Here is a 16,672-nt window from a genome sequence, read left to right as displayed (position 1 = left end):
AAAAGAATCCATGTTATCTAAAAGGAATTGAACGAGTTTTTTCCTGAGCTTGGGGGTTAACCCTATGCCCAGGAATACCTTTCGATCGGGCAGATACTCGTTCAGTATGAGTTGTTCCGGCTCTTCGACCGTTGACTTCGTTGCATCAGAGTCATCAGGGATTATGAATGTTCGAGGTATCATATAATCATCATCCTCGAAGTTTCTTGCTCCTCCGATCGGGCTGAGGCTGGCGGTTGTGGTTGCTATTTGACTTCTTGTTTTCCCTTTAACTCAGATCCCTTTGTTGATAAAAGCGTTGATATCGGTACTATTTCGTCGATTGCAAACATTTCTTTGGCGGCGGGTTGTTCACCGTACACTATTTTGATTCCGTCTGATGTTGGGGACTTCAGGACTTGATGAAGCGTCGAGGGAACTGCCCTCATGTTATGAATCCAAGGCCTTTCGAGCAGCGCATTGTACCTTATGTCACCTTCTATCACATGGAACTTTGTTTCTTGGATAGTCTCGGCCATATTTACTAGCAAACTGATTTCCCCTTTGGTGGTTTCACTTGCCATGTTGAAGCCGTTAAGTACTCGAGCTGCGGGCACGATTTGATCTTGGAGGCCGAGTTTCTCTACGACCCTTGATCGAATAATGTTTGCCAAGCTACCTGGATCAATCAACACACGTTTAACTTGAATTTTATTCATAAGAATAGATATTACCAATGCGTCGTTGTGAGGTTGCTCGATCCCTTCTGCATCCTCGTCGTTGAAAGACAAAGCTTCTTCTGGTAAGTAGTTCCGAGTTTGTTTTTCCATTGTGATTGCCACCTTGGTGCGTTTAAATACCAGTCCTTGAGGAACATCGAATCCTCCAACGATCATGTGAATCACATGATGTGGCTCTTCCTGCTCGTTCTGTCTATTTGAATCTCTATTTTTGAAGTGGTTCTTGGCTCGATCACTTACGAATTCTCGAAGGTGACCCTCGTTGAATAGAAGACCTACCTCATCCCTCAATTGTCTGCAGTCTTCAGTTTTATGGCCATAGGTACCATGGTATTTGCACATTTGATTAGGGTTCCTTTGAGTTGGATCAATCTGTAAGGATCTAGGTCATCTAGTATCCTTGATTCGATAATGGTTGATACAATAGCCGATGCATTGATGCTGAAGTTGTATTCTGATAGTCATGGTGCTTTTGTGGGCTCGACATGTTTATCGAATCCACTTTTACTCATGAGCCATCGGGAGTTCTATCCTCGATCATTCCTTCGATCATTTCAAACTGGATTACATCCTGGGTCGTTGTTTTTACAATTTACGACGTATGGTTTATACCGATCTTTGTTTGATCAGGGTTCTCTATCAATGTCCCTTTGAATTATTCTGACGGGCCTATTTGGGTAGACAGAACCGGAAGGGGTTCCCAATTGATCATCCTCGACCCTAATCTTTGACTAGTGCGGATTATGTACATCAGCCCAGGTCACAGCTGGATATTCAATTAAATTCTGCTTTAGTTGTTGTGATGCTATTGAACTTCATTCGTTCAAACCTTGAGTAAAAGCTTGAACAGCCCAATCATCTGTGACCAGGGGTAAGTTCATGCGCTCCATATGGAACCGAGATACGAATTCCATCGACATTTTGTTGTCCTTTTGTTTCACTTTGAAGAGGTCCGACTTCCTAGTCGCAACATTTATTTCTCCAGCGTGTGCCTTCACGAAGGAATCTGCAAGCATGGCGAAGGAATCGATGGAATTGGGCGGCAAATTGTGATACCATATCATTTCCACTTTCGATAAAGTTTCTCCAAACTATTTCAATAGAACGTATTCAATCTCATCATCTTCTAAGCTATTCCCCTTTATTGTGCATGTATAACAAGTGACATGCTCATTAGGGTTGGTGGTTCCATTGTATTTGTGAATTTCTGGCATGCGAAACTTTTTTGGGATGGGTTTCGCAGCCGCACTTGGAGGGAAAGGCTTCTGCATTAACTTCTTCGAATCCAAACCCTTAGAATCGGTGGTGCCCCCAATATTTGGTCAACCCGAAAGTTTTATGTTTCTACCTTTTTGTCATTTGCCTCTATTTTCTTTTCACCTGATTCAATCCGTTTAGTGAGCTCCTCGAGCATTTTCCTAATGGCGGGGTCAGTCCCGATTCATTGGCGTTCGATCTTTCTGATATAGGTTCAGCTCTATGAACAACTTCTTGTGATGTTTCGAGCTCAATTCTGCTTGGTGCTCGATTCTGATTTTGGAGTTATGCTATCACAACTTGTTGAGTCTGAAACATCTCGAATATCATTTGAAGGCTAATTTTGCCTTCTCCACCACTCTGTGCATTCTGATCGGCTGCTCAAGCATTTCTGCCGATGCTATTTTTAGGGTCAACGCCAAATTTCCATCAATGGCAATATGGGAGCCGACATCGACTGGGTCTACGACCGGCGGTCCATCGGGGTTGACTGGAGGTATTTCGTTTTTCGGAGCGGCTATGTTTTTGTTCTCGCCATGAAGACCAAGGTCGTTGTCTGTGTGAGTGGGTGCTACTTGAGAGTTTGACATATTGATTCCTAAAATCAAAGACACTTAAGAGAACAAGCATAAATCAGTATGTGTTATGAGAATTAATACCAGGCAATCACTATTATCCTTAGCCCCACGATGGGCGCCAAACTATTTACCCTTAAAATTGGATAACAATTAAACTTATAATATGATTTTATGAACATGTGATTTCACCTAATACCAATTGATAAATATGAATATTAGTGATAAAAATTAACAATAAAGTAAAGCAAACCAGTGTTGAGACAGAATTCAACACTCGAGTTAGAATGCCCTTGAGATGATTGGTACCATAACAAGTAAAAATAGAGCAACCTGATGAACAAGAGAATATAAGCTAAAAAGAGTATTATATGGCTTTGATATGCGAGAATTCAAGTGCCTTACAAATTATTGGATTCCTCTTTATATAGTAGAGGAATTCTAATTATGGTATAACTCTAATTACAGAAGGAAATTCCATGATTAGCTTATTAACCGTCCTTAATTTGATCCGTTCTGAGATTTCCGCCATGATATTCGACCAGTCACGGATATCTCGTCTTTCTGTTATTATGCTATTATCGATCTTGCTCGATGTCTATCTCATTTGGTATCAATCACTATTGGCCTCGATCTTGACAGGTACATTGAATCTCGAACTCAGTACCTTATCCTCATGCATTGGTCTGATCTATTACGTGATCGATATTCGATCCTTCACACTGGTCTCGGTAAATCAGTAAAATCGGGTTATACACTTCTTTCAAAGCCAAAAGTGTTTTTTTCTAAAAAAAATACTTTTTTCTTTCTTAACTTGATTCGTGGGGAAAAAAGCATTTTTGGGGAGAAGTAGAAAAAAGTAGCGTTTCCCCAGAAACAGAAGCAATTTTAAATATTCTTCCTACGAAAAATGCCCCTAGCAAAATATTTTTCATGTTTTTATTCGTAATTTGATAATTAAAGGTACTTTTTAAAAAGTTTGGTCAAATAATTGCTCATAATGCTTTATAAATTGATTAGCCAAAACACAAACAGTCTTTCTCCGAAAGTACATTTTCAAAAATACTTCTCAAAATAAATCGATTTTTTCAGCTTGGCAAAACATACTACTCCCTCCGTTCCAGTTTATGTGAACTCATTTCCTTTTTGGTTTATTCCAAAAAGAATGACTTCTTTCTAAATTTGGAAATAATTTAGCTTAAACTTATAATTCTACCCTTAACGAGAAGCTTTTATAACCACACAAATATTCCGAACCCTTTTTTAATTTATTTAAGACCACAAATTCCAAAATTTTTCATTTTTTTCTTAAACTCCGTATCCAGTCAAACGAGTCCACGTAAATTGAAATGGAAAAAATATAAAACAAGTAAAGCAAAAGGAACAACAGCTTGTACTAGTACTAGAGATCTACGTATGGAAACTACTAGAGTAATGAGCCAGCAAGTTTATTCGAACATTATATTATAATTAAAAAGACAAAAAGTAGTTGGATATTTGCATCTCTTCTCTTCTCAATGGCCAGGGGGCCTCTGAAAAACCGTACAAATAACACCAATTTCTAAGAACAAAAGAATTACACAAGGGTCCTAAGACAAGAAAATACAAGTTGACAAATGACAACTCAATCAACTGTAATAAAGTTTATGTACTTTTGTATTGACCATCATTTAGACTTCAATTAATAATAGAGCAGGCTACTCCTCATGGTAATATAAAGAAATGATTAAAAATAGAGTGGCAAATATTTTTTTATGGTTAATCAAATATTTTGAATTTGAGTTTTGAGTATTAAGTATAAAGAAATGATTAAGTATTAAGTTGTCTTTATTAGGGACCTTTTACAAGGGGTTTTTTGATAGGGTGTATAAGAATTGTATTAAATATGGTGTATTAAATATTCGTAATGTTGGAGATTAGGTATACAACATCAACAACACCAACAACAATAACAACAACAATAACACAGTATAATCCCACTTAGTGAGGTCTGAGGAGGGTAGTGTATACGCAGACCTTACCCCTACCCTGGGGTAGAGAGGTTGTTTCCAAATAGACCCGCGACATCCTTCCCTCCAAGAACTTCTCACTTTGATCTTGGGAAGACTCGAACTCACAACCTCTTAGTTAGAAGTGGAGGTTGTTTACCATCAGAGCAACTCCTCTTGTCTGAGGAGGGTGAGATGTATGCGGACCTTACTCCATAAAGAGGCTATTTTCGAAAAACCATCGGCTCAAAAGAAGTGAAATGAAGCAATAAACAGACATCAGCAACAACCAGGTAATTAAACATGGGTATAAATGAGGATATGTGCAACAACAGATATTTAAGAATACGATACTATAAGTATAGATTCAATCTTGCTAGAAATAACGACACAATATGAAACTTGAAGATTAGGTATGTTGAGATTATTTCTTATTGACTGTTTGATGTGGTATATTAAAGGTTTTGACAGGACAATTTTGTCTTTATACATAGTTATTCATTTATTAAAAATTATAGTATTGCTAATGTCATAATTTATTTTGTATTAGAATAGTACTTAATATGGTATATAATTAATACAAAATATTAGTTACATATAAATTAAAAAGCATTACTCCCTCCGTCCAAAATAAGTGATTTTTTTGGATGTTTTCACACAGATTAAGAAATTCACTTTTTAGCATTAATTAACAATGGAATTGACCGTATTAACCTTTACTATCTCACATAAACACTCCTAACACATATTCCAACACTATTTACTCCAAGGACAATGTAGAAAAAAAATAATTAATTCATTACCACAAGAAAAAGGCCAAAAAATCACTTATTTTGGACCGGGAGTATCAAATAAGAAATGATCCAAAGAACTATAATTGCTCCACATTTAAACGACAACTCATTGCAGTCTAAGCCTAGAGACTAGATTGGTCCACAGCCTGCCAATTGAGTTCCTTTTTCTGCTACTTATAACTCTGTTTATTTTTCAGATTCTTGGAATTGAAAACAGTATCTGTACTTTTCTTGGTATGCTCATTTCACAATCTTTAACTTTTAAGAAACACAGAAAAAGACAAAAGAAGACTAAATTTTTTCAACCGTTAAATTTTTTACGAACCCTAAGCTCCCGTTGGCCATAAAATTTGGGGGCTTATTTGTTTATAGAATTTAATTATTTTTAGCTTGTTTTAAAAATTAAATCTTCAAAATCTCAAAAACAACTCTAGAGTAGTTTTTGAAGTTTTCTACTTAAAATTTAATTTTTTTTTCAAGTAAAATGTATGTCCAAACATCATTTCAATTTTCAAAAATTATTTTTCATCTAATCTTTAAAAACACTTTTTTTTTAAAAAAAAAAATTTATAACTAAATCTATGTCAAAGCGCTAGCTAGAGGGTCATTTGGTCAAACACTTTAATTTTAAAAAATTATTTAATAAAAATAAATTATTTTTGGCCAAAAAGAAATACGGTCAAACAACATGCTATAACCTAAAGGACAGGCCTTGCCAACTACCTCTAAATGTGAGTTCCATTTAATCCTTTTTTCTAAGATTTTCCTCAAATTTACCATAATTTGTTAAATTGTTTAAGAATATCAAATGGCTAAAAAAAAATTAGCTTTTTTATTTTTATAAGGCAGTGGTAAGATCTTTATATACATTTGTTGCAGAAGCCAAATGTATATAGTGTGAATAAGTCACAACTACTATACCAAAAATTATGACAGCCACCAAATAATAAATAAGACAATAAGCAACAATAAAGGGAAAACCAGAATTTACGAGGTTCGGCTAATTTTGCTTACTCCTCGGACACAACCAATATTTTATTCCACTCCAAAAATACAAGTGAAATAATACTAAAGAGAGAAGATACGAATGCCTTAAACAGATGAGAAGGCAAATGAGAGGTGTGTTTAAATCCTAAACATTAAGCCTTCTTTTATAGGGGAAAATTCCCCCAACTATTGCTAACCCACCGATGTGGGAAGCTGAAATATTTGACATTTCAACAAATCTCCACCTTGGCAAAAATTTCACGTCTTCAATTTTCTCTCTATAACAAATTTTGGTTGTGTCTTCATCTTCAATCTTCAGTGTTCAACAATGTTGATCAAATCCAAACAATGTTGAAACTTGACCGCAGTCACCACCTTTGTCAGCATATCAGCAGGATTCTCCGTAGTATGAATTTTCTTCACCGTGACTCCACCTTCTTCTATGATTTCTCGTACGAAATGATACCGAACATCAATGTGCTTCGTCCTTGCATGATAAACTTGGTTCTTCGCTAATTGAATAGCACTTTGACTATCACAAAAAATTGTGATACCTTTTTGTTCAACACCAAGCTCCTTTAGCAATCCTTGAAGCCAAATTGCCTCTTTCACAACCTCTGTAATAGCCATGTACTCTGCCTCTGTTGTAGACAAAGCAACTGTTGACTGCAAAGTAGACTTCCAACTAACTGGTGCCTTTGCAAAAGTAAACACATAACCAGTAGTTGATCTTCGTTTGTCCATATCACCCGCAAAATCTGAGTCACAATATCCAACTACAAACTGATTGTCTTCCTGCTCAAAAACTAACCCGACATCTACAGTATTATGAATATACCGTAGAATCCACTTCACAGCTTGCCAATGCTCCTTCCCTGGATTGTGCATATATCTGCTAATAACTCCAACAGCTTGTGAAATGTCAGGCCTTGTGCAAACCATTGCATACATCAAGCTACCAACAGCATTTGCGTATGGTACTTTTGACATATACTCTCGTTCAGATTCATCCATTGGCGACATAGTAGTACTTAGCTTAAAATGGGGAGCAAGTGGAGTACTAACTGGCTTAGTCTTGTCATCTATGCCAAAACGTTGTAGTACTCTCTTCAAATATTCTTTCTGAGATAAACAGAGTTTCTTTGAACGTCTATCTCTAATTATCTCCATGCCAAGAATTTTCTTTGCCTCACCCAGATCCTTCATCTCGAACTCCTTCTTCAGTTGAATCTTCAACTTATCAATTTCTTCCGAATTCTTGGAAGCTATCAACATATCATCAACATATAGGAGAAGATATACAAAGGAACCATCTTTAAGCTTGTGCAAATACACACAATGATCGTATTTGCTTCTCTTGTACCCTTGCCGCAACATAAACTCGTCAAATCGCTTGTACCATTGTCTAGAAGATTGTTTCAATCCGTACAACGATTTTTCAAGTTTGCACACCATATTTTCTTTTCCAGCAACTTTGAATCCTTCTGGCTGAGTCATGTAGATTTCCTCCTCCAAGTTTCCATGTAAAAACGCAGTTTTTACATCCATCTGAACTAGTTCCAAATCCAATTGTGCTACCAAAGCCAACATAATTCTAATGGAGGAATGTTTTACAACTGGAGAAAACACTTCATTGTAATCAATTCCCTCCTTTTGAGCATATCCTTTGGCCACCAATCTTACTTTGTAGCGAACATCTACTTGGTTAGGAAATCCTTCCTTCTTTGCAAATACTCATTTGCACCCAATTGCTTTCTTTCCCTTCGGGAGATTGGCCAATCTCCATGTATGATTCTGATGAAGGGACTGTATTTCATCATTCATGGCAATCCTCCACTTATCTTCTTCTGAACTTTGGACAGCGTCTTTATAAGTGGTAGGAACATCATCAGCTACAATTGAGGTTGCACAAGCAACCGTCTCTATGAGACGAACAGGTTTCGTTATTGTTCTTTTTGGCCTGCTGGTTGCTATTGATTCAAGTTGTTGTTGAGGTTCCTGAGTTGGAATCTCCTCTACTGGCTCTCCTTCCAGAGGGTAATCTTCATTTGTTTCCTCCTCTGCTTCTTGTGTAGGAAAAATAAATTTTCCCTCAAACTCCACCTGCTTAGAAGCACCTTTATTTTGTTTGGTATCTTCTGTTACCTTATTTACCATAGATTCATCAAAGGTAACATCCCTGCTGAATATTACTTTCTTTGTCATAGGACACCATAAGCGATATCCTTTGACTCCAGAAGTAATTCCCATAAAAATAGTCTTCTTTGCCCTTGGATCCAATTTTGACTCCGTCACATGATAATATGCAGTTGAGCCAAACACGTGCAAAGAGTCATAATCTAAAGCAGGCTTTCCATACCATTTTTCAAATGGTGTCTTGCCATCAATAGCAGCAGATGGTAGACGATTAATGAGGTGGCATGCATATGTAATTGCCTCAGCCCAAAATTCTTTGCCCAAGCCAGCATTGGACAACATACACCGTACCTTCTCCAGCAAGGTCCGGTTCATACGTTCTGCCACTCCATTCTGTTGTGGTGTATGTCTAACAGTGAAGTGTCGGACGATGCCATCATTTTCACAGACCTTATTGAAATGATCATTTTTGTATTCACCTCCATTGTCTGTGCGAATACACTTGATCCTCCTGCCTGTTTGATTCTCCACCATCGTCTTCCATTTGAGAAAAATTCCCAGCACTTCATCTTTGTTTTTCATTGTATACACCCACACTCTTCGAGAAAAATCATCAACAAAGGTTACAAAATAGTGCTTCCCACCCAATGAAGGTGTTTTGGAAGGACCCCAAACATCAGAGTGTACATAATCCAAAATGCCTTTAGTATTATGGATCGTTGTACCAAATTTAACCCTTGTCTGTTTCCCTTTAACACAATGCTCACAAAACTCCAAGTTGCAAGCCTTTACTCCTTTTAACAATCCTTGATCTGATAGAGTTTTCAAGGATTTTCCTCCAGCATGTCCCAAGCGCATGTGCCATAGCTTGGTTGCTTCTGCCTCTTTGTCGTCACTGGATGTCACTGTCGCTGTCCCAATAACTGTACTGCCACGATAGCGGTACATATTATTATTCTTCCGATTAGCCTTCATTACCACTAGTGCACCGGAGCATACTCTCATCACTCCATTTTCTGCAATGATTTTGAACCCTTTTGATTCTAGGGCTCCTACAGAGATGAGATTCTTCTTCAAATCCGGTACAAATCGAACATCTGTTAATGTTCTGATCATTCTATCATGGTTCCTTAATCGTATTGAACCAATGTCATATGAGGTAAGAGGGCTGTTATCCGCTGTGTGGATGACTCCATATTCTCCTTCTTGAAATTCCACAAACCAGTCCCTGTTGGGACACATATGATGGCTACAAGCCGAGTCCATCAACCATATGTCTGATGATGTTAATGACTCTGTTGTAACTAATGAGAAGTCTGAATCATCACAATCAGCTACATTTGAATCCATAATGGCCTTTCCATTGTTATGTTTGGCCTTATTCTTCAACTTCGGACAGTCTTTCTTCCAGTGCCCTTTTTCTCGACAAAAGGCACATTCATCTTTGCTGGGTCTGGATCTTGACTTGGATCTTCCCTTCTTTGTCCTCGTTTGATTTTGAGGACGACCCCTCACAAATAGTGCTTCTCCTTCTCCGCCCTTCTGTTTTTCTCGCTTTCTTTGTTCATAGCTGTACAAAGCCGAACAAACTTCTCTGAGAGAAATTTCGTCATTTCCATGGAGTAGAGTAGTTTCAAGGTGCTCGTACTCATCAGGAAGTGACGCCAACAACATTAAGGCCAAGTCACCATCATCATAAGTTGTATCCATATTTTGCAAATCTGTGACCAACTTATTGAAACTGGTGATATGTTCATTCATCGTGGTACCAGGAACATAGGTGAAGTGAAACAGTCTCTTCTTCATGTACAATTTATTTTGACTATTTTTCTTCAAAAATTTATCCTCCAGTGCTTTCCATAATTTACTTGCAGAAGTTTCCTTTGTGTATGGATATTTCTGCTCTCTAACAAGGTAGGATCGAATGGTACCGCAAGCAACACGGTTGATAATTCTCCAATCTTCTTCTCCAATAACATCTGGTTTCTTTTCTTCAATGGCCAGATCTAGCCCTTGTTGAAAAAGGACATCTAGAACCTCGCCTTGCCACATCCCAAAATGTCCGGACCCGTCAAAAATTTCTACCGCAAATTTCGCATTTGACACAATTCTTGTCATAAGCGAAGATGCCAATGATGACGTATTGTTGACACTTGATGTAGATTCTTCTTGTTTATTGTCTCCCATATTTGACACAAATATTATTTAATAGCTGACGACACAAATCAAGATTATTTCCTTTCTGATGTAGAAGATCAGACTAAGCTGCAACCACAGAGCATACTCAGACAGAACCTTGACTCAGTTACCAAGATAAATCTTTTCTGATGTGGAAGATCAGACTATGCTGCAACCACAGAGCATACTTAGACAGTACCTTGGCTCTGATACCAATTGTTGCGGAAGCCAAATGTATATAGTGTGAATAAGTCACAACTACTATACCAAAAATTATGACAGCCACCAAATAATAAATAAGACAATAAAGCAACAATAAAGGGAACACCAGAATTTACGAGGTTCGGCTAATTTTGCTTACTCCTCGGACACAACCAATATTTTATTCCACTCCAAAAATACAAGTGAAATAATACTAAAGAGAGAAGATACAAATGCCTTAAACAGATGAGAAGGCAAATGAGAGGTGTGTTTAAATCCTAAACATTAAGCCTTCTTTTATAGGGGAAAAATCTCTCCAACTATTGCTAACCCACCGATGTGGGAAGCTAAAATATTTGACATTTCAACAATATTAACCTTCCGGCCTCATTTATGAGATTACACTAAATTTTTGTTGTTGTTGTTGGTTGTGTTGTAAAAGTGTTAAAAGTTTGGCAACGTAAAGGACCAAAACTATTTCGAGCGTTATTTTGAGCCTACCTTAGAACATGATGACTATTTTTGACATTTTTTCAAAATAATTACTCGTCTATTTTAAATGAAATTTTCCCTTTCTTTGTCCATGTTTATGATGCAATTTCTTTTGATTGTTTGGTACGAACACTAAAAAACAAATATTAGAATATGTAACTCCGTTTATTGTGTAAAGTGTAAACAACGAATATGTATATTGTCGTAGAACCTCTCTCTATTCTTTCGGAGTAAAGGTAAGGTATACACGTTACCTTCTTCAAATTCCCTCGTGAGATTTCACTAGGTCGTTATTGTTGTTGTTGCCAAAGTACATAATTGAGGTAACTCTTTTTGGAGCTCGTGCACAACACATGCACCTTTAGAGGTGTTCGTCGATCGGTATGTACAATATTTAGACATTTCGATTCGGTATTTAGATTTTCCATTTCTTAAAATGCTATACCAATAACTAAATTTTGTATGGTTCGACTTTTCTCCTTTCAGTTTTGATTTATTCGGTCTGGTAACTTCAATTTGTTTGGCTCCTGCATAAAGCGATAGATTCTAATATCTTAAAGAAAAATATTCACAAATACGAAAATAAAAATATTATAATATAGCGGGGAAAAAAAAGATGAAAACCAAAATGCCTTAGAAGGGAGAAAGGTTGAAACGTAAGTAGGCAACCAAAAAAGGGGAAAAGGCAAGTATAGTGGATAAAAGGTGGTAAAGATTAAAGGCAACTATAAAAATAACGGAAAGTAAAATTTAGAATTTTAATATTTATGTTAATCAATAATATGTGTATTGAGTAACTTAGTATATATATTTCAGTATGTTATCGGTATTTCGATATTTTATTTTTGAATATCGAATATCATACTTAGTACTAATTTTTTTAGAAATTTAAACCAAATACTATACTAAATACCAAAATATCGAATGCAAAATATCAAAAATTTCGATTTCGATATGATAATTTGGTATTTATCAAACTATGCGCAGCCCTGGGCACCTCTCATCTTGTCGTTATGTTTTCGTATAATCATCATAATTATGATCTTTAATTTGGCACTAAGAAGCCTTTATGCGTAACAGTTAAAAGCCTTCACTTCCTAAAATTCTTCGATTTAATCTGGGATTAATTTGGTCCTCAATACATCAATGAAATTGAAACTTAAAACCCATTTCAGCTCCCCTTTATGGCTTTACCTCTTTGATTTGTTGACTTGAGAGGAAATAAAGTAAAAATTGTACGGGTTAACCACTTATTCACCGTCTAAAAATAACTATAGTTCAAAATTTATCAAAAAGTAGTCCCTTTTAATGCAAAAACATCATGATATATTATAGATTTGAACGTAAACAAGTGAAAAATTAAGGATAAAATCCTGATATTTGAAATTCATGATCGTGTCATGGATTTCGAACCTAAAAAGTGAAACTCCACGATAGTGTCCTGGATGTCGTCCAGGATACTTTCATGGAGTTTAATCTTTTTAAGTTCGAATATCACAACACGTCATGGATTCCAAAGATTTTTTATTTTTAAGTGACTTTTGAATCTACATATAGTTTTTAATTATAAGTTCGAAAATGACTATTTTTGAAATTTACACAAAAAAGAAAGTACAGTGCCTTACTCTTTTGGATCAAATATTTGGGCCAATAATCCTAATAATATTTGCAGGCCTATAAAATTTGGAAACAACCCAATTTAAATATTTAACAAGTTATGCATTAATATAAAACACTTTTGCCAGGTCGCCATGTAAACAAAAAAAGACGAGTTAAATTTATACACACCAACAATTTAAAGAACTTTTACATTATTAGATACATGTTGCAACAAGTAATTTATTTTATTTTTTAAGATTAGAAATCTCATATTTTTTGAAGCTTAAGATTTGTGAGGACATGACCCTTGATAGGAAGATATGAAGGTTTAGCATTAGGGTTACGTTGTAGGTTAGGAGGTAGCTGAACAATTTTCTACTCTGTAAAGGTGTTAGGCTAGTTTGATAGGATTTTGTCTTAGACGGCTAGCGATTAGTGTTATGTTAACACTACTCTCCCGTTTTTCATTATATCAGGCATTGTCTATTGGTTGTTAGTATTTTGCATCTATTCTATGTTTCTTATGTTGGTGTTGTTATTTCTATTATTTTCTGTTGATAATACTGAAATATTGTCTCTCTCTTCGTCTTCTTGAGCCGAGGGTCTTCTGAAAACAGTTTCTCTACTCCTTCGGGGTAGGGGTAAGATCTGCGTATACTCTACCCTCCCCAAACCTCACTTGTGGGATTTTACTGAATTGTTGTTGCAGGAATCTCATTTTTTAAGGATGCTCCAAGATTACAATTTTCACACCTTATAATGAAGTTTTCGGTAAGAATTTAATTTATATATATGACGGAGTATTTTTTTACACTGTCAGGTCATTCGAAATTTTTTACATATAATCATCTATAAAAGTGAATTTTGTTTTTGAAAAAAACAAATTACCTGCCACAGCAAATAAATTTGATATAATAATTGTAAAAAATCCTTTTACCATCGATGTATTTAAGTTAAACGATGTCTATAAATATCTTTGAGGTAAAGCTTGATAAACAATCTTATGACACTGTTAGAATAAATGAGTTAAACTCAAAAAGAGAGTAAGCTACAACATCTCATGATACAAACATAAAAGTGGGTAATTAAATGTTCCATGGTTCGCGCTTAGGGGTTGCTTGGTAGTGTGATGACCCGATAAGTCATTTTTAGATTTATCCCTCAATTCTGTATTTCGAAACCTCAATTAGCTCCGTTTAACCTTTCTCAATTTGCTTGTATAGTCCATGTCTTTTTCCGAAAGGTTTTTATGTGAAAAATTGAGGAAAATGTGAAATCGTGCTTTAAAATTCATTTGAGTTGACTTCGGTCAACATTTTGAGCAAATAGATCCGGATTAGTATTTTGACGACCCCGGTGGGTCTGTATCGTGATTTGGGTCTTGGGCGTATGCCCGAAATTGAATTTGAAAGTCCCCAACTTGATTTAACGTAATTTGTTGAAAACTAGAATTTAAAAGTTTAAAGAATTCCTAAGTTTGACCGTAGGATGACTTTGTTGTGACTGGGTTTAGATTACGGTTCCAAAACTATGTATAGGTTCATTTCAGTATTTATGACTTGTCTGCAAAATTTGGTGCAAAACGGAGTTGATTTGACGTGATTCGGACGTCCGATTGAAAAACTAAAAGTTCTTAAGTTTCTTTAAAATTTTCATTCGTTTTGGTACCTAATTCATAGTTTAGGTGTTATATTGGTGTTTTGATCATGCGATCAAGTTCGTATGATGTTATTATACTTGTGTACATATTTAATTTGGAGACTGAGGGGCTCGGGTGAGTTTCAAATAGGCTACAAAGTGATTTTTGACTAAGAGAAATAGCTGATGCTTCTTTGCTTCTGGCGTTGCCTGCAGATCTCGCATTTGCAAGGTCTGGCTCACAAATGCAAACCTCGTTTTTGCGAATAATGGGTCGCATTTGCAAGCATGGGCTTAGTTGGGAAGAGTTCACATTTGCGAACTCTGTATCTTTGCAATTGCTAAGGTTTTGGTCGCAATTGTGACCAATGACTGACTTGGTACTGCTTGGACTGACTTGGTACTGCTTGGCTTTTGCAAAATATTGTTCGCATTTGCGGACAGCTTGGATTCGTATTTGCAATAAAATTGTCATATTTGCGACGAAAACAGGCTCAGTGGCTTTTTCTTATTTGCGAAGGGTTGATCGTTTTTGCGATCATCGCAATTACGAATTATGTGTTGCAATTGTGATAACTGGGTAAAAGAGGAAAAAACGAGATTTAGCTCATTTCTTTCAAACTCTCAACCCTGAACACTTTAGAGACGATTTTTAAAAGAGATTTTCTTCCTAAATTGTCACGACCCAAGTTCTCCTTCCGTGAAGCGTCGTGACGGCACTGCCTAACATTTGCAGAAAAAGAAACGAAAACATGGAAGCTTTTAACTAACAGGTAAATTCAAACAAGGAAATGAGATGTCGCTCGGCATATACAATAATCACTCTCGAAAAAGTACATAAACTTTCCCAAAACCTATAATGTCGCAAGTCACAAAAGAAAACAGTAATTCTATACTCCGGAGTCTAAACAAAGGAAATACAAGAAATGTTGACATGGGGAAGAGTAGAAAGGGACTCCGAGGTCTACGGACGTGGTAGATATACCTTGAAGTCTCTAAAGCTATCTCGCCTCACGGATAATGCGACTGATAAGCAATACCTGGATCTGCACACGAAAAATATGTGCAGGAAAGGGCATAAGTACACCACAACGGTACCCAGTAAGCCCCAAGCCTAAACTCAATCGAGTAGTGACGAGATCAGGTCAGGTCCTTACTGGTATATATAAATAAAAAAGATAGAATGAAATACCGCATTAAAATAAAGGCTGAAATTAAACAAGAATGAAATCATATAAGACAACAACAATACACAGAGATAACAACAGGGGATCTCCCGAGATACCGTATTGTAGTCCCAAATTAAATGTGCAGGGGAATCTACCGGAATACCTTTCTGTAGTCCTAAAGTAAATATGCAGAACAGGGGGATCTACCAAAATACTGTTCCGTAGTCCCAAAGTAAATATACAGAATACGGGGATTTACCAGAATACCGTTCTGTAGTTCCAAAGTAAATATGCAGCTCAAACAATAGAATTACAACTACAACACGGAAAACCTACAATTTAGACTAAGTACAAGTCAATGAAGAAGCAGGAAATTTACTAAGCATGCTGCACAGAGTTCAGATAAGTAATTAAGACACGTTGACATATTGTTCTAAACTAAATAGGATTATTACATATGCTAGTGTAGTTCAGTTAAAGGAAAACATATATTTTAAGTAATGAAAAATGGAGTTTCTCAACAGATAGCATGTGTACGCACTCGTCACCTCACGTATACGCCACTCATATATCAAGTGGTACCAAATCCTAAGGGGATTTCCCCCACACAAGGTTTGACAAGCCACTTACCTCGAACCAAACTCAAATCAATCTGTCACAATGCTTTTTCCACAAACATCCGTCTCTGAATGGCCCAAATCTTGCCAAAATCAATTACATAACATAAATATTGCTACAAGAAACTAATCTAGCTAATGAAATCAAAGCTAAGGCAAAAAATTGGAAAATCTCCCAAAAAGCCTTCACGGGCCCACATCTCGGAATCAGATAAAAGTCATAAAATACGAACATTCATTCACTCACGAGTATAACCATACCAAATTTACTCAAATCCGATACAAAAATCTCGATCAAAACCCCAAAATTCGGCCTAAGAAC

General features: G+C 36.3%; 1 protein-coding gene across 1 annotated transcript; it reads right to left on the bottom strand.

The window, feature by feature from the left end:
- Window positions 1-245: 245 nt before the first annotated feature.
- On the bottom strand, window positions 246-1,061 carry LOC138886258 (uncharacterized). Its single transcript, XM_070167324.1, has one exon. The coding sequence runs from the start codon at window positions 1,059-1,061 to the stop codon at window positions 246-248; it is 816 nt and encodes a 271-aa protein (XP_070023425.1).
- Window positions 1,062-16,672: the final 15,611 nt, after the last annotated feature.

Source organism: Nicotiana sylvestris, chromosome 2, assembly GCF_000393655.2.
Source record: "Nicotiana sylvestris chromosome 2, ASM39365v2, whole genome shotgun sequence".
Lineage (NCBI taxonomy): Eukaryota > Viridiplantae > Streptophyta > Magnoliopsida > Solanales > Solanaceae > Nicotiana > Nicotiana sylvestris.
This window is presented reverse-complemented; position numbering and strand designations above follow the sequence as displayed.